At 41.6% G+C, this 19,009-nt stretch overlaps 1 protein-coding gene and 1 long non-coding RNA gene across 3 annotated transcripts in view; both read right to left on the reverse strand.

Moving 5' to 3' along the window:
* Window positions 1-622, reverse strand: part of PPTC7 (protein phosphatase targeting COQ7) — a 37,351-nt gene extending 36,729 nt beyond the window's left edge. Inside the window, exon 1 of one of the 2 annotated variants that reach the window (XM_011287829.4) lies at window positions 100-619. In XM_011287829.4, the coding sequence (XP_011286131.1) occupies window positions 100-322 (223 nt within the window). In that variant the 5' untranslated portion in view covers window positions 323-619. Of the gene's footprint in view, window positions 1-99 lie in introns of both variants that reach the window. The other variant, XR_002737183.2, reaches the window with a different exon arrangement.
* A 12,261-nt stretch (window positions 623-12,883) lies between these two features.
* Window positions 12,884-18,330, reverse strand: LOC123381391. Its single transcript, XR_006588273.1, has 2 exons — window positions 16,893-18,330; window positions 12,884-14,895 (listed from the first exon to the last, which is right to left on the reverse strand). It is a non-coding gene; the product is annotated as an uncharacterized LOC123381391 (long non-coding RNA).
* Between the last annotated feature and the right edge of the window lie 679 nt (window positions 18,331-19,009).

The raw sequence follows: 19,009 nt of genomic DNA on the forward strand, positions 1-19,009 counted from the left end.
TCCTCTCACCGCCCGGAGAACTGGGGAAAGCCCGGAGCAGGGAAGTCCCCAGGAGGCGGATCCGGGGCTGAGACGGGGGGACCCGAGCCGGGGACTCACCGAGCACGTCTGCTGAGCGGTGCCGGGCCACGAAGCACGCGTCGTCCCCGTAGCACGCGCCCTTCTTGAGAAGGCCCTTACGGAAGTCTTTGCCGAAGCCGCAGCCGGCCGTCACCAGCCCGTAGTCACCGCCGCCGCCGCCACCGGCCCTGGGGTCGGTCTGCGAGAGGCCGCCGAGGACGGCGCGGGCCACCAGCCGCCCGTACGAGAGGACCGAGAACATCGCCGCCGCCGCCCCCCCGAGGAGGCGGGGGGCCCGGGGAGCAGGAGGACGCGGAGGCCCGGAGCCGGCTCTCTCTTCAGCCGCAGCAGCGCCGCTGCCGGAACGCTCCTCAGGGCGGCGCACAGCCGCCGGCGCCGCCCCTGCCCGACGCGCGGGGCCTCGCACACGCTGCGCCGCGCGCACCGGAGCCAGAGCGAGGTCAGAGCCGGCGGCTCCTCCGCCTCAGCCCGACTGGGGTCCCGGCTGCAGCCACCGCTGCCGCCGCCATCTTCCGCTCCACTAGCGTGTTCCGGGCCGCGCCGGCAGCGCCGCCCCCCCCCCGTGGCCACGCCTATAGCCCCGCCCACGGCTCGCGGCTCGGGCCCAAGCCACGCCCTCTCGGGCCCCGTGCCTCAGGCTGCCTTTGAGGTCGAGCGTGCGCAGAGGGAGTGGACACAATGTCTCCTGGGAGTTGTAGTCTCTGTTTACTTCACTGCCTACCATCCAGGACGTTTGAGGATTCCCCAGACGCGGGACCTAAATTCATTTACTGAGAATTACAGATGGGCTGTTTGAAAGTTTCCTCCCTGTTTTAACCACGTATTTTAAAGGCTATTGTTTTAAATAACGCCACCATCCCTTAAAAGAAAAATCCAAAAGAAACTAGAGTCAGGTCACATAATACTACTCTAGTGACATCTCCAGAATTTATATACTGGAAGGGTTAAGAGGCAGAAATCTGGAAATAAGAGCCGTTTTGCATATTATTTAGGAAAATTCGGGGAGATGTTACTGTCCTTATTAGACTAGGGGTTGAATGAGAAGACAGTGATGTAGATACAAAAATGGTCACTGTAGATATGGCTATATAGAAGTGTTTCAGACTTTGCAAATGGTTCTGTCAATTTGGTAATAAAAAAATTCCAAGCCCCAAACTTCTTTGCCCCAAATCTTAATTATCTTGAGGGCCCACCTGTATGAGCAGGTCTTCTGACCTCTAGCTTGAGTTGCCCAGAAGAGGTGCAGTGCCAAAGACTTGCAAAGATGAGGTCTCTCCTCTCTCCTTCTATGGCTGCTACCTCTTCTCTTCAGAAGGACAGCCCTTGGCAAGAAAGGCAGTTCTTTTACTTTTTTCTATCAAGCTCTCAGCCCACCCCTAATAAAAACAGCACAGTAGGCTTCTCCAAAGTTTGACTATTAACACACTTCTTCTGAAATTATTTAGGTTAAATAAATTTAATGGCGAGTTTGTAATCTAATGGAAAGGTTAGCTCACCCAATATGTGCAATATGTTTGTATGTGTGTATGCACGTACAGATTACATACCATGCCAGATTACATACCATACCATACATAATCTAGCTCTGGGTACCTCTCCATCCCATTTGGTGCCATGTCCCCTTCACTAGCTGGGCTCTAGCCATGCTCACAGCTGCTTCAGGACCTTTGCTCTTGCTCTTCCTTCTACTCACTAGAATGTAATTTTATTATCTCAGGGTCCTATGTTCTTTGTTGCTGTATACCCAAAATGTATGCGCACTCAGTGGATACTTCAGTAAATGAATGAAAGAATGAATGAATAGTTCTATTTGCTAAAATTTCAAGGCCAAGAATCATTTGCCATTGTATTATTAGAATCCAATGTAAAGCCTGGCACATGGTAGGGAGTTTGTAATTGCATGTTGAATAAAAGAGGAAATAATTGAATAGAAACCATAAATAATATAAAAAATAACATTGAATACAAGAATGATTGAAGGGTGGTTACAAAAGAAAATTGAGATTTGAGGCAAGTGATCCAATTTGGAATAATTTTTAATTTTATTAAAACATAAATATCACTCAGATGCATTGGTCTTCTTCCAATTCACTTTTGACAGAACTGCAGTTACTCTGGGGACTCCCATTTCATTCTTTAAGTGATTCTTTTTTATATATCTTTATATATATCTATCTTTATATATATCTATCTTTATATATATCTATCTTTATATATATACATATATCTTTTATATATATATATTTTTTATATTTTTTATAATATATATTTTATAATATAATATATATTTATATATATTTATATATAAAATATAAAAGTATATAATATATATATTTAAGTGATTCTTAATATATCTAAAGTCCTGCCAAACATTCACTCAAAGCACATTGTTGCATTATCCTAATTACTGTCATCATTAAACACTTCTGTGTTTCGGTGTGCCGAGTACTCTATATGTTTCTGTCCTTAAGGGTTTTCATAAAAATTGGACTGAATAAATCACTTCACATAGCAAGGGCATTTTGTCAACTATGCAGACGAAATAAAAGTTCATTTGCTGGATAAAAGATATGGCGATTCCAAGAACGCAGTCCCGCCTTACTATTCTTTATGGCCCACAAGAATTGGAGCACGTCCAGAAGAGGGGGTAGAGTCTTGTGGATCCTCTGCTTGGCATTTATGTCTATGCCAGCTGTGCTAAAGGTTGTTCTTTCAACCACACACACCACTACCAAATCCCAGCCGGGCTGTCAGGTAATTCTACCCCAAGGACAAACTTTTTAAAATAGCACGTCAACCCCTATTCCTTGCCTCGTCAAACTCCTTCAGACTGTCCTACCTTTCATTTTCAGAGCATATATTATCTAATTTCCGTGTCACTCCCAAGAACCGGTTGGATGAGATGAGTGCCTCTGAAGCTGGTAACCTCTGCTCTGATGGGGCGGCTGTGTTCAGTTAAATGATACGGGTGCCTTGAGTTTCCTGCAAATGAGTTTCCTGCAAGTGAGTTGCTCACTGGAGCACAATGTGAACAGAATCCTTTCTCAAAACTCCTTTGCAGTTTTTAGAAAGGAGAGGAGACAAGGCCTCAGGTTCCCTTGAATCATTTATTCCAGAGATAGATCTGAAAAGTTTCACCATCATGGGGAAGCCAGAAGAAGATACTTTAAATTTTTTTTAATGTTTATTTATTTTTGAGAGAGAGAGAGAGAGAGAGAGAGAGAGAGCGCGCGCAAGTGGGGAAGGAGCAGAGAGAGAGGGAGACACAGAATCTGAAACACGTTCCAGGCTCTTAGCTATCAGAACAGAGCCCAGTGCGGGGCTCAAACTCACAGACCCCAAGATCATGACCTGAGCCAAAGTCAGATGCTTGACCGACTAAGCCACTCAGGCACCCCCAGAAGAGGGTACTTTAAAAAAACACCTTCCTCTGCCCTCCCCCAGAAGTACTATTCACTTTTGACATTTTGATAGATTTAAAAATCCCTAAGAGTTTTCTTCCTTAACAGAATTACATTCCTAGCACTTCAAAGATTCCTGGGAGGTCAGTTGTCACTCTCAAAGGCGAACAAGTGGTGAAAATACCATCTGTGTTCCCAGGGCACCTACTATGGCATTAGGAAAGAGGTTTGCACTGGAGTTACCCTCAGCTCCTAAAAAAAGAAAAAAAATTCTTTAATAAGATTTTCTGCCAAAGTCATACACTGATCTCTCCTAACTTCTTTTTGCTAACCTATTCAAAAGGAGGATTAATTAGTTTGTGGCAATGTTTCTCAACTTTGCCACTATTGACATTTAAGGCCAGATAATTTTTTTGGTGTGTGTGTTAGGGGGGGAGGGGGGCGGTGCATAGGGGACTACCCTGTGCATTGGAAGCTGCTTAGCAGCAACCCTGACCTCTATCTACCAGATGTCAGTAGCACACCTCACCTCCTAGTTAGGGCAACCAAAAAGCTCTCCAGATATTGCTAAATGTCCCCTGGGGAACAAAACTGTCCCCAGTTTAGAACCATTGGGTTATACCAATGCCATGCAAGTTAGCAAATATTTGATGAGCACTTGTTACATTTGAAGCTGTGGGAAAGGGATTTTAAAAAGTTAGTGCCTTCATGGCAATCACAGTGGAGTAGGAGGGTTAAAGTTAAGTAAATATATAGAAAAAATAAGCATCATCGGTTGAAATAAAAAAAGGAGCATGGGGAGGAAAAATGGGACCCTTTGTGGGGGGAGGGAGAACACTCAGGGCACTTTGTGAAGAGGTGACATTTGTGAGGGGTGTGAATGCACAGAGAGAGGTCTGAGGAGGGGCAGGAAATGAAACAAAAGGGGCGCCTGGGTGGCTCAGCTGGATGAGCGCCGGACTTCACTCAGATCATGATCTCACAGTTTGTGGGTTCAAGCCCCGCATCAGGCTCTGTGCTGACAGCTTGGAGCCTGGAGCCTGCTTTGGATTCTGTGTCTCCCTCTCTCTCTGCCCCTCCCCGTCCCACTCCTCTGCTGGCGCTCTCTCTCTTAAAAATAAACATTAAAAAAGAAAGAAAGAAAGAAAGAAAGAAAGAAAGAAAGAAAGAAAGAAAGAAAGAAAGAAAACAAAAGCAGAGTATGGAGAAGGACAAGTAATCCAGTGCAGCTCAACCTTAGGGTTTGAGTGAAGAAAAATGAGAAATGGGGCTAGGAAAGTAGTTTAGGAACCATTCAGCCATTAAAGGAGAGAAGCACTAATACATACCTCAACATGGATGACCCTTGAAAACATGATGAAACCAGTCCCCAAAGACCACATGTTGTAGGATTCTATTTATATGAAATATCCAGAGTAAGCAAACCCATAGAGACAGAAAGCAGATTAGTGGTTGCCATAGGCTAGGGTGTGGGAGAAATGGGAAGTGACTATTAATGGGTGTGGGCTTTCTTTTTGGGGTAATGAAAATGTTCTGGAATTAGATAGTGGTGATGGTTGTACAACCTTATGAATATACTAAAAAGCATTGAACCGTACACTTTAAACGTGGAATGTTATAGTATGTGAGTTACATCTCAATTTAAAAAATAGTTTAGGACCTGGGGCGCCTGGGTAGCTCAGTTGGTTAGGCATCTGACTCTTGGTTTCAGCTTAGGTCATGATCTTGCAGTTCATGAGTTCGAGCCCCACATAGGGGCTGCACTGTCAGCGCAGAGCCTGCTTAGGATTCTCTCCCCCCCCCCCCACAATAAACAAATAAAGTAAAAAAAAAGTTTAGTAAAAAAATAGTTTAGGACCTATGGCAGAGGGCCTTATATCCTAAGCTGAGGGTTCTTTTTTTTTTTTTTTAACTTTTTTTTATGTTTATTTCTGAGAGAGAGAGGGAGAGAGAGAGAGAGAGAGAGAGAGAGAGAGAGAGAGAGACAGAGCATGAGTGGGGGAGGGACAGAGAGAGAGGGAGACACAGAATCAGAAGCAGGCTCCAGGCTCCGACCTGTCAGCACAGAGCCCGATGTGGGGCTCAAACTCATGAGCTGTGAGATCATGACCTGAGCCGAAGTCGGACGCTCAACCGACTGAGCCACCCAGGTGCCCCCTAAGCTGAGGGTTCTTAATGCTGGAGACACCAAGGGGTCACCCAATGCTTTTAATATGCCAGTAGTAATAATAAAGTAATAAATAATAATAGAATTATAATAAAATAATAAAAAACAAGAGTGATGAAAAGAATAACAGAGTGAAAATAATAGATACCATAGACTGAACACTTGCCATGTGCTTTACCTATACCATCTGCTGTGACTACCTCACCATGGGACGACCCAAGAGTCCCACCTGCAGTTTCCTTCATAGCACGTAGGACTTACTTATTTTGTTTAATGTTTGGCTCCCCCACTGACTAAAATGTAAGTTCCAGGAAAGCAGGGGATTTTGTCTATTTTTTTTTTTACTCACATGTCCAGAACAGTGCCTGGCATGTATATAGATGCTAAATAAATCAAATTAGTGAATGCTGTTGAATAAAAGAACTTTAGAGATCACATTAAACAAGCAACTTATTTTACAGTTAAGGAAAGGGAGCAAGCAGCATGTTCATCCCATATGAAGTTAATGGGTGGAGACGGGGTGAACAGGAGAGGTGTCCACGAAACTCCTGGCGCCTGCCCTGTAAAGCCGTTTGAAGGAACTAGCCACAGGCTGTTCTTTTCATTGAACTTACCCTGCTTTGCATTATGTGCGACGGTCATGTTTTTCCCACCTAGAATCCGTTCTCTGATAATGGTATTTTGATTTTCCTTGGAGGTGCACTCCAACACCCCCTTGGTTCGTGCAGACTGGGTGGACCTGGACCAGCGGTGGACGCATGGCCCAGGTATCATCAATCAGAACATTACAGTCTCTTGGTCACAGTGATTAGTTCAGAGTGAAGGCAACGTAACCCAAGGTGGGTCAATGAAATTCCACTATGGAATTTTGCTGGAAGTATTAAGAAGGAGAAATTCTCACCAGGGCTTGTAAGGTGGTGAGACTGCAACAATGGAGCTGCGGATGGCCATTTTTGCCACTACCTAGGAGGAGCTAGCCCGAGAATAAAGGCAGTAATACAAACAGAAGCAGATCCTACAGATGGTAAGAAATGGAGGCCTGGGAACATTGAGCAAACCCCTGAATCCAGCTTTGCCTGAAAAAGGAACTCGTGTTAATTCCCTGTTTTGCTTAAGTCACTTTGAGTTTAGCTTGCAATACGGTGAATCCTGACAAGCACATCATGTGATCCAGGTACCATGGCTACATTGATTGAACTGAGAATAAGTCCTCAACCCAAGACAACTGTGAGAAGAGAATTTATCCTCTGCTTATTTACATAGAGGAGGAGGAGCTCCCACTTCTCATTAGAAAAACTAGTGAAGGAAAAGCTCCTTCCATGGGGTGAGGAGTGATTGGTCTGATCAGTGTGTTTGGGAGAAGATGCTGAGCAAGTTGCCCAGTCCCTTTCTCTTTTTTTCTTTCTTGCTGTGGCCTGACTCTGGGGTACTCGTGTTTCCTCCTCCACCTTTGGGAGCCTGTCCCTCTGGAGGAGGCTTGCGGTAATCCAGCCCGGGATCAGGTGAATCAATGTAATCCGGAGGGGGAACTGAGTGCACAATGAAGCCACATTCTCCAATCAGCCTTATAAAGCTGATACTTTTGAGCCCCGGCAGCCTGATTGATACATCTCCTTCTTAGTGGGTTTAGAATTTGGAAAGGCTGAGAAGGGTATAATTAATTATCACCCCATAAACCCCCAACATGTTAGTTTTCTTTTCGGAAAACTTTGAGAGGCGGGCATGCCGACTGACACTTGGGGGGCTAAAATAGCACGTGGAGATCAGGTTTCTGGTGCAGTCAGGGCCCTAGGCTTAAAGGTAATTGTGGGTCAAGTGGGTTTTTGACCTGGGCAGTTTGTGACAGCTACAGTTGTTTGGCAGGATTTTAACTGGCAGGGGCCTGAGTACAAGGGCCGCTGGGGCAGGCCTTGACGTAACCCATGTGAGCACAGCTTTGACCTCAGCAGGTGGCGGGGACAGGGATTAGGCCATTGGAAAAAAATCTTTTTGTCCCAGGAAAGGCTTACCTTAAAGAGGGCAGAACTTTAGTCTCCAAACATTTAGGCTCTGGTGGGCAGACAGTTTTTGCTTCTTGTATTATGTCTTTCAGCAAAGCTTTAAGCTAAACTTTAAAACAGCAGAGGCAGCTAAATTATACAGGGTCGGCAGAGCTCTTGTTTGTGTGATTGTAGCCTCCTGGCAGCACAAATGCAGGGTGTAGGTGGACACCACAAAGTTAATAGCCCCAAATCTGTTCTTCTGTAGGTTGTTCTGAGTTTCATTCAGGGCCATGAACAAGACCCACAGAGGGGCTGATTTCTTAACATTTGGCTTGTCACATGCTGGTAAGACTCATTTCACTACTGAGATCCCAGAATAGCTTTGCTTTGTTCATTACATAAACCTTGATCATGGCTTTGGCTTTAGGGAGCTCAGACTTCAACTTTACCCATAGAATGGGGGGTATATTTTATTAATGAAAACAAAGAAAAAGAACAGGGCCCCTATTAAACAGGAGATAATGTTTCTTTATGGGTTGAGGTAGAGAATGCTAATGAAAACCTAACAGCTAAGAAGGCAGTTAATGAAGCTTATACCCAGAAGATTTTGTCTCTGGGAAACAGGTTTGCTGAGGAAATCAGGGAGGGATGAGGTTGTTTTTAAAAATATGCTTCTGTCATACTACCAGAACAGAACCAGCGGAAGAGTGACAGACAAATAAAGGACTGGCTTACTAAACTGGATGGAGTAAGGCGGGGATTTTTTAAAGCTAGAACTGTGAGCTTAGTAGACCAGATAGATATGAAAGGGAAATGAGTTTTTGAAGGCTCAGCTAGGCAGGTATTAAGAGGGAGAAGAGACTCATGCATATATGGAAACTTGAGAGGAAGCTGAGGTAATATTACAGATTAATGGGGGAAATGGTACTTATTATTTTTAAAGATTTTATTTTTAAGCACTCTCTAAACCCAACGTGGACTCAAATCCACAACCCCAAGATCAAGAGTTGCATGCTCCACTGACTGAGTCAGCCAGGTGCCCCAGGAAAAAAATTATTTTTAAATGATGTGAGGACATTGGTTATCCCTTTGGAAAAATTAAAAAAAAACTAAACTGGACCCCTAACTCACACAATATACAAGAGTAAATTCCAGGGGTCAAAAGCAAATCTTTAAAGCTTTTTAGAAGAAAATATAGAATATTGAGATAGGAAATGATGACTTCAATAATATATAAAAATACACACATTGTTAAGAAAAATTTTGATCAGTGGCACCTGGGTGGCTCAGTCGGTTAAGCATCTGACTCTTGGTTTCAGTTCATGTCATGATCTCATGGTCATGAGTTTGAGCCCCACATCAGGCTATGCGCTGGCAGTGCAGAGCCTGCTTGGGATTTCTCTCTCCCCCTCTCTCTGCCCCTTCCCTGCTTGTTCTCTCTCTCTCTCTCTCTCAAAATAAATAAAAATAACATTTTTAAAAATTAAAAAAAATTGACCAATTTGATTATGTTAAAAGTTAAAATTTCCTCAAAATGGATCAAAGACCTATACATGAGAGCTGAAACTCTAAAACTCTTAGAAGAAAATATGGAGGAAAAGCTTCACGACATTGGATTTCGCGATGATTTCTTGGCTATGACTCCAAAAGCACAGGCAACAAAAGAAAAAATAGATAAATTAGATTAAATCGAAATTTAAAACTTATGTTTATCAAAGATCGTAATCAACAGAGTGAAAAGGCAAGCATGGGATGGGAGAAAATATATGCAAGTAATATATCTGACAAGGAGTTAATATCCGGAATATAATATAATATAATATAATATAATATAATATAAATATATTTATATTATATATATTATTAAATTATATAAATATATATTTATACTATATATATTTTAGATTATAATATAATATAATACAATATAAAGAACTCTCACAACTAAACAACAACAAAAAGAAAAAAAAGATTTAAAAATGGGCAAAGGACTTCAACAGACATTTCTCCAAAGAAGATATACAAAACGGTCAATAAGCACAGGCAAAAATGCTCAACATCACTAATCATTAAGGAAATGAACATCAAAACTGCAGAGATAGCACCTCACACACATTAGGATGGTTACTATAAAATAATAATTATTTTTATTATTATATTATTATCATTATTCTAATAAACCGGAAAGTAACAAATGTTACCAGGGATGTGGAGAATTGGGAACCCTTGTGCACTATTGGTGGCAATGTAAAATGGTATAGCTGCTGTGGAAATCAGTACGACAGTTCCTCAAAAATTAAACAGAATTACCATATGATCCAGCAATTCCACTTGTGAGCATATACGCAAAAGAATTGAAAACTGAGACTTGAACAGTTATTTGCACATCCATGTTCATAGCCGTATTATTCACAATAGCCAAAAGATGGGGCCAACCCAAGTATTCATCAGTGGATGAACAGATAAACAAAATGTGGTCTTTCCATGCAGTGAAATATTAGTCAGCCTTAGAAAGGAAGGGAATTCTGATGCAGGCTCGAACATGGATGAATTTTGAAGACATTATGCTAATGAGACAAGCCACACACAGAAAGACAAATACTATATGATTCCACTTACATGAGGTACTCAGAGTAGCCAAATTTATAGAGGCAGAAAGTAGAATGGTGGTTGCTATGGACTGGAGGATGGAAGGCATGGGGAGTTATTTTTTCATGTAGATGGAGTCTCAGTTTTGCAAGATGAAAAGAGTTCTGAAGATGGGCAGTGGTGATGGTTGCAGAATAACGTGAATGTACTTAATGCCCCTGAACTGTACACTGTACACTTAATTTCATGTTATACATATTCTATGTTAACATAAATTAACATGAATTTTGTTATGCATATTTTACCCATTAACAGGAATTTCATGTCATGCATATTTTACCACAGATAACATTTTTTAAAGCTTCTACACAACAGAAGACATCATTAAAATATTTCTCTTAAGTTTTTTATTTATTTAAGTAATCTCTACACCCAATATGGGGCTTGAATTCATAACCCCAAGATCAAGAGTTGCATGTTCTTCCAACTGAGCCAGCCAACTACCCCCAAAATGTTTTTAAATAAAAAGATAAGCCATAGACTGAGAGATGATATTTGTAATGCATAAAGTCAAAAAGGATTAGTATCCAGAGTACATAAAGAACTTCTTCACATTAATAAAGAAAAAGAGCTCAATAACAAAGTAGAAAAATATGAAAAATGCCCAGTGGGGTGTTACATTAATTAAACAAAGAAGCCATTAGAGTGAGGTGGCTTAGTGCCCGAGCAGCCTATATAAGTGAACCAAAAGCTACGTCTGTAAATGCCTTAAGGTTAAGAAATTGAAACCTAGGCACAAACAGCCAACTGGGCTCTCTCACATAAGGCAATCGCTTAAGGTACAGCCAATCAAGTAATTGCTTTGCTTTGCTTCCTGGTCTTCTCTTAGAAGTCTTGCTCCTAGCTCCTGTTGGTGGAGCTCTCCTAACCATTTCTGATTTGGTGCTGCCTGATTCAAATGGATTTGTGTTCAAGTAACTTCTAAAACTTTTAATGTGACTCAGTTTATCTTTTAATGAGGAAAGGCATTTCTTTAAAAAAATTTTTTTTTTTTTACATTTATTTATTTTTGAGAGACAGAGAGTGAGCAGGGGAGGGGCAGAGAGAGAGGGAGACACAGAATCCGAAGCAGGCCCCAGGCTCCAGGCTCCAGGCTCTGAGCTGTTAGCACAGAGCCCAACACAGGGCTCGAACCCATGAACTGTGGGATCATGACCTGAGCCAAAGCCGGACGCCCAACTGACTGAGCCAACCAGGAGCCCTGAGGAAGGGCATTTCTGAAGAGAAAAGCCAATTGTCCAATAGACATGCAAAGAGACGATCTCGTGATCAGGTAAATGACTACAGTGGGGAGGCTACATTAGGGTGAGCAGAGAAGGCTACTCTGAAAGGTATCATTTCATCTGAAACCTAAGTGAAAATTTGCGGAAAAACAGCCAATCATTCATAATTCTGGAAGAAGTGCATTCCAGGCAGGGGGAACAACAAGTGTAAATGTCCTGGGCTGGGAATACATTTGGTGATGTCTTAGCTTTGGCAGCCATAGCAAAATACCATAAACTGGGTGGCTTAAACAACAGACATTTATTTTCTCACAGTTCTGAAAGTCTGGGATCAGCATGCCAGCATGGTTGGGTTCTAGTGAGGCCTCTCTTTGTGGCTTGCCTATGACCTCATCCATAATCACCATCCTTATGACCTCATTTAACTTTAATTACATCTTAAAAGCCCTGTTTCCAATTTCAGTAACATTGGGGATTAGGGCGTTAACATATGAATTTTGAGGGACATCAACATTTAGTTCATAACACCATGGTGAGGAGCTTGCTTTAAAAAGTAGATTTGAGGGGCGCCTGGGTGGCGCAGTCGGTTAAGCGTCCGACTTCAGCCAGGTCACGATCTCGCGGTCCGTGAGTTCGAGCCCCGCGTCGGGCTCTGGGCTGATGGCTCAGAGCCTGGATCCTGCTTTCGATTCTGTGTCTCCCTCTCTCTCTGCCCCTCGCCCGTTCATGCTCTGTCTCTCTCTGTCCCAAAAAAAATAAACGTTGAAAAAAAAAATTAAAAAAAAAAAGTAGATTTGAGGGGTGCCTGGGTGGTTCAGTCGGTTAAGCAGCCGACTTCAGCTTAGGTCGTGATCTCATGGTTCGTGAGTTTGAGCCCTGCACGGGGCTCTGTGCTGAAAGCTCAGAACCCGGAACTGCTTCAGATTCTGTGTCTCCTTTTCTCTCTGTCCCTCCCCTGCTTGCTCTCTCTCTCTCAAAAATAAATAAAAAACATTTTTTAAAAAAGTAGATTTGCGGGAGCCAGGATTTCAGGACTAAAATGTGGAAGTGAAATCCTAGAGGTCAACGGAGGTTGGGTAAGATAGAATGAATCCTCCCATAGTCTATTTTTTGTTAATATAAAGAATTGTTCTGTATTCATGCCAAGGGGAATCAGGGGGAAATGATACGGTCTTTTAAAAAAAATTCCTTGCCAAAGACACAAAAACTCTGCCCCTACCACAGGGGGTTTCTCTTCTCTGAGTTTGACAACAGATTAGGATGAGGTTCCTAAATTCTTTCTTTGCTACCCTCCATGATAATGAGGAAACAATAATTGCTAGGGAACAACAAGAGTATAACAAATAACAATGTCAAAAGTTACAACATGACTCATTCAAATACAGGATAAACGTCAAAAATTTATTTAACTTGTTAAAGAGGAGACAGTAATATAGTAAGGCTGGTTCAGAAAGCATTTTGAGAAGTAGGAAACTTAAATACAAAACTGGTTAATCTCCACAGGGTAATAGAAACTATAAATTTTGGAGTTTATTTTTTTGTACTGGTTAGAAATGATTTGAAATTTTCTACCAGACAAAAACCTGAGCCTTTAACCAATAGTAAATAGCTAGGCAAAAAAAGTTACATTCTTTGTCTTATATATATGACCAGAAGGCCAAATCTGGCCCTGCTGCTTACATTTGTAATAAAGTTTTATTGGAACACAGCCATAGCCATTTTACATGTTGTCTAAGGCTGCCTTTGCTGTACAATGAGAGTGCTAAGACACCAGAGTTGAATGGTTGAGAATATAGCCTGAAAGCCTAAAATATTTACTATTTAGACCTTTATAAGAAAAGTTTCCAGACCCCTGTTAGAGAATTCATCCTTGGGTGGGCTTGTTAAACAATGTCCCAGATAACATGGAAAGAACTATGCCGCCCTCTTTTGGTCTTAATTCCAAATTCTGGATAATGTTTTCTTCAAAAGGAGATGTTTGGCTTAAAAATTTGGGGGACACTTTGAGAGTTGTTATCTTTGGCCTGTAATTCCTAAATCCTCCCGTCCAGCTACTTCAACACTGCAACACCCCTTTCTGCACTGGTGACTATCTCAATGCCTCTTAGTCTCCCAACCCTTTCATTGGAGGGTGGGACTTAGGAAAGTCTTTAAGTGCAAGAAGGCCTGAGAAAGTATTGGTGTTAAGTAATGTCCTTTACAGCATCATTTTTGCTCCAGAGGACATTCTGTTTCTTAGTAGAACTCTAGTTAGGGCTTGCACACCCAAGCCCATTCATATGGAAGGTTTTCTTGGAAGAGGGATGTGGGGGGAGGGAGGGTCCTCTCAGCTTCTTTGAAGTAAGTTCCAGGGCTATTGCAAACCATTAAGTTTGAGAAGGCAGTGCTGGTGTGTACTTGACCACTAGTGTTTCCCTGGTTCCTGGCACACAGTAGGTACTCGGTAAATACTTACTGAGGAAATGATCAAACCAATGAAAGAATAAAGTTATAGGGTTTATTTCCCCCCTCAGGGTCAGCCCTAGCTGAGGAACTAAGTTTTGGTAACAAAGGTTGCCACCTGCAGGGAAAAAGTGAATCTGCAGGATTCAAAGCCACTAAAGCCCTAAGGTAAATACAGTCAACTTCACGACAAAATTTTCCAGAGAATTAATTGTTCTCCTCTAGCTTTTGGCAGAATTAATCAACATCATTTTGTCTTTCCTTTTTTTTTTTAAGGTAAGCTCTATGCGGAACGTGGGGTTTGAACTCATGACCCTGAGATCAAGAGTCACATGCTCTGTTGACTGAGCCAACCAGACATCCCATTTTGTCTTTTCCAATTAAGAAAACCTGTACCCTTTCTTTAATAACATTTGTAACCTTTTGGAGTTCTTAATAAACATCCATTACCATGCCACACACACCATTTTGAGACTGGTATCACTATTATCCCTATTTTATAGATGAGGAATCTGAGCATAGAAAGCATGCCCAAGACTACACAGCTAGCAAGTAGCAGAACTAGGGATCTGAACCCAAACACCGTGGGGGCCATAACGTATACTTTTAATCATTTTTCTATGCTGCCTCTCTACACCTGATATGGAAAATGTTTACATGAAACATACAGAAATACATAGACAGAACCCGGCCACTTATTTCTGTGCTCTCCTGAAACACTACTAACATGGTAAAAGAAGCATCAAAGAGGTCTAACCTTACCACACAGAATCGGAGAGCTGATGACTGCTCACGAGAGATACCAAATCCTTTTTGGAGGCTAGAGAGTGGATGGATGATTTGGCTGAGTGGAAAAACCCTAGGTTTTGCAGAAGGAGATGCCAATGAGGAGCAAGCCAGTCGCAGCTGTTGAGCCCCAGAAGGGCTCAGGGATTGAAGGTCCCAAGTACCTGGGGTGAGAGGTGGGAGTGAAAGCAGAGCATTAATTGTACCAGTAACATACACTAAGATTCCAATAACATAATCTCAGATTCCCCTCCCGTGACTCCTTGCACTGATCCTTGTAGAAGATTAGGTGTTTATTCTTTGGAGAACATCAAACAGAGCAGCTCTAAGTTTAGAGATAGCATTCAGAAAAAGGAGTGGAGACAACATGCTAAAAACAGAGGGATTAAATGAAAGCATGCAGCTAAAAAGAAATCTCCTGGGTTTTTAAAATATAAACAAACAAACAAATAAATAAATGTTTATTTATTTTAGAGAGATAGTGTGAGCTTGGGAGGGCAGAGAGAGAGAGTGGGACAGAGGATCTGAAGCAGGTTCTGCGTTGACAGCAGCAAGCCTAATGTGGGGCTTGAACTCATGAACTGTGAGATCATGACCTGAGCTGAAGTCAGATGCTTAACCAACTGAGCCACCCAGGTGCCCTTTCTCCTGTTTTTTTCAATAACCATGTATTTAGCGATAATATTGACATTGTTATTCTGAGATTTAGCACTGTGCTAAGTGTATTTTTTGGGATAAATCAAATAATGAATTATTTTGGAAGCTATTGAGAAACAACATTTATGGTATGGGAAAAAAGAAATACACATGCAAGATCAATGTGTTTAAGTAAAACCCCTCTAGTCTTGATTTTATTTATTTTTACTTTTTTTTTTTTTTTTTTTTTTTACTTTTTGGTTTTTTAAAGATTTTATTTTTAAGTAATCTCTACACTCAACATGGGGCTCGAACCTACAACCCAGAGATCAAAAATCGCACACTTCACTGGCTGAGCCAGCCAAGCGCCTCATAGTCTTGATTTTAATTAGAAACATCAGCATGATGGATTTTATCGGAAAAGTTAAGTACCCAGTTAATAAGAGATGGAATTAGATTAACACAAACTGGTCTTGCTCTGAAATTTGTGAGGGTCTGTCTCCTTGGTGGGTCAGGGCAGGAGGGCCTCCTGGAGGAGGTGAGATTTGAGGGATAAGGCAGAACAATAAATGGACATCTCTTCTTCTGATCTCTGGAAGATCTGCTTACCGTGACCCAGTAATGATGGGCTGATCTGAAAAGATTTTGTTTCTGAAATGTCAGAATGGAGGGCCAGCCTGCAGATCACGGTGACCAGTGACCATCAGAAGCTACCCATGTAGTCAACTGGTCTCCCTCTGTGCCATCCCTTTAAATTTTTTTTTTTTAATGTTTATTTATTTTTGAGACAGAGAGAGACAGAGCATGAACGGGGGAGGGGCAGAGAGAGAGGGAGACACAGAACCGGAAGCAGGCTCCAGGCTCTGAGCCATCAGCCCAGAGCCTGACGCGGGGCTCGAACTCACGGACCGCGAGATCGTGACCTGAGCTGAAGTCGGACGCTTAACCGACTGAGCCACCCAGGCGCCCCAGTGTGCCATCCCTTTAAACACTTTTTAAGAAGAGTGACATATTTTCAATAATTCTAGAAAGTAAGCACTTCCTGTAGGACAAGCCTACAGTATTTGTTTGAGTCTAATTTTATTTTAGACTTGAAAATGTTCAAACCTTTAAAATTTGCTTTCGAGTCTAGTTTAAGCAGTAGACACCGGGCAAAGTTGGCAGGAAGGAAGGATATTTGCCCTATTTTCCAATTGCTCCCCCTAATGGAACATAAGAATAGGTTAAGAGAGGGAACATAGGCTTTAAAATTTTGTTTTATCATTGTGTTCATTTAATTTAAAAATTAATTTCATTTTACTATTTTTTTAAAGTAAGCTCAGTGCCCAACATGGGGCTTAAACTCATGACCCTGAGATCAGGGGTCACATACTCCACCTGCTGAGCCAACCAGGCGCCTTGAAAAAAAAATTCAATTTGATTTTAACTGAGAAGTAATGCATGCACAATAGATTGAAGAGTGACTTCTCCTCAAGAAGAATTCACTAACAGGCTTCCAGTAAGGGGTGAATAAAAGCAGAACTACCTGTAGGTCCTGAGGGCAACGATGAAAACATGTTTACAGCACAGACATAGAAATAGAAGTGGGGGAGGAGAGAGCAGTGCCCCTCAGTTGCACCAAGAGGCCAGCTCACTTCCATTTTTCTTGAGGCTCTTCGCCTGCAGAAAAATAAAGAATTCATTTCTTCGTCTAGCATTTAACAAGTGCTCCTGGCAGCCCCAAGATTAAAATGTAATGGAATCTGTGTGATCACAAAATGACTGAGTTTATTAAAAGCCAACTAATAAAGCCACAGTGAGACACCATCACGCACTTACTAGAACAGCTAAAAACAAAAATGAAAACAAAACTGATGATATTAAGTTTTTACAAGCATGTGGAGCAGCTGGAAATCTCATACGCTACTGGTGAGAATGCAAAATGTGCAGTTGCTTTGGGAAAAAGTTGGGCAATTTCTTATAACATTAAACACACACCCACTATACAACACAGAAACCTGACTCCTAGGTATATGTTCCCAAGATAAATGAAAATAGATACTCGCACAAAATCTGTATGTGAGTGTTTATAATGACTTAATTGGAATCGCCCAAACTGGAAAGACCCAAATACTTTCAACGGGTGAATGAAGAAATGGTGGTATATCCATCATGGAATACTTGTCAGCAATAAAAAGGAGTGGATTGAAATAAACCTTTGCATCTATGGTCAAATGATTTTCAACCAGGGTGCCAAGACTACACAATGATATTATAATACTGTTGTATGGTAACAGGTGTAGCTACACTTATAAACACAGCATAATATATAAACTTGTCCAGTCACTATGCTGTGCACCTGAAACTAAGGTAACATTGTGTGTCAACTATACTCAGATAATTTTTTAAAAAAAGAAGTGCGGTACATACCTGCAATGAAATATTATACAGGCTTAAAAAGAAGGAAATCCTGTCACAGGCTACAACCTGGATGAACTTCCAGGACATATGCTAAGTATAAGAAGCCGGTCACAAAAGGACAAATACTGTGTGGTTCCACTTATATGAAGTATCTAAAGTAGAATCACAAAAACAGAAAAAGGAAAGGTGGTTATGAAGGGCTGTGGGGAGGGGAAGGGGAATTAGTAGAGTTTCAGTGTTGTAAGATGAAAAAGTTCTAGAGATCTATTGCACAACAATGTGAAAACGCTCAACATTACTGAACTTAAAATTTATTATGATGGTAAGTTTAATGTTATGTGTTTTTACATTGTTGATACAAACAACATGGATAAATCTCAAAGGCATTAGGCTAAGTGAAAGAAGCCAGGACCAAATGGCTGCATGCTGTATGAGTCCATTGATGTGACATTCTGGAGAAGGGAAAACCTTAGGGACAGAAAATAGATTACTGTTATGAAAGGCTGGGCCAGGGGGAGGGGTTGACTATAAAGGGGCATGAGGGAAACTTTGAGGGTGATAAAATTGTTCTGTATCTTAAAACTTTTTTTCATGTTTATTTGAGAGAGAGAGAGAGAGAGAGAGAGAGAGAGAGAGAGAGAGAGAGCATGAGCAGGGTAGGGGCAGAGAGAGAGGGAGACACAGAATCTGAAGCAGGCTCCAGCCTCTGAGCTGTCAGCACAGAGCCCAATGTGGGCCCAAACCCACAAACTGCGAGATCATGACCTGAGCTGAAGTTGGACGCTTAACCAACGGAGCCACCAGGGCACCCCAAATTGTTCTACATCTTGATTGTAATTGTGGTCACGTGACTGTATGTGTTTGTTAAAATTTATAACACTATGCCAAAAAACCCTGTACATTGATGTGTCAGAAAAACCTGTACATCAAAAATTGTATATGAAGAGATTTATACTGTATATAAATTATCCCTCTTAAAAATTACTAGAAAGAAATATGAGTACATATGTCAAAATGCAAACCTGATCATGGTACACATCATGGTGTATGTGCTATTCTTTCTTGTAACTTTCATTGTGATTGAAGCGTTTCAATTCATAAATAATAACACTAAAAATGATTCTTAAAAAATCAACTGGTTTATTCCAACTACAGTATGGTCCATTAGTAGGAGGCAGGTTTAAAATTGTCTAGTAGGGGCACCAGGGTGGCTCAGTCAGTTAAGTGTCCGACTTCGGCTCA

The sequence above is a fragment of the Felis catus genome, chromosome D3 (assembly GCF_018350175.1).
Source record: "Felis catus isolate Fca126 chromosome D3, F.catus_Fca126_mat1.0, whole genome shotgun sequence".
In the NCBI taxonomy this organism is placed as follows: domain Eukaryota; kingdom Metazoa; phylum Chordata; class Mammalia; order Carnivora; family Felidae; genus Felis; species Felis catus.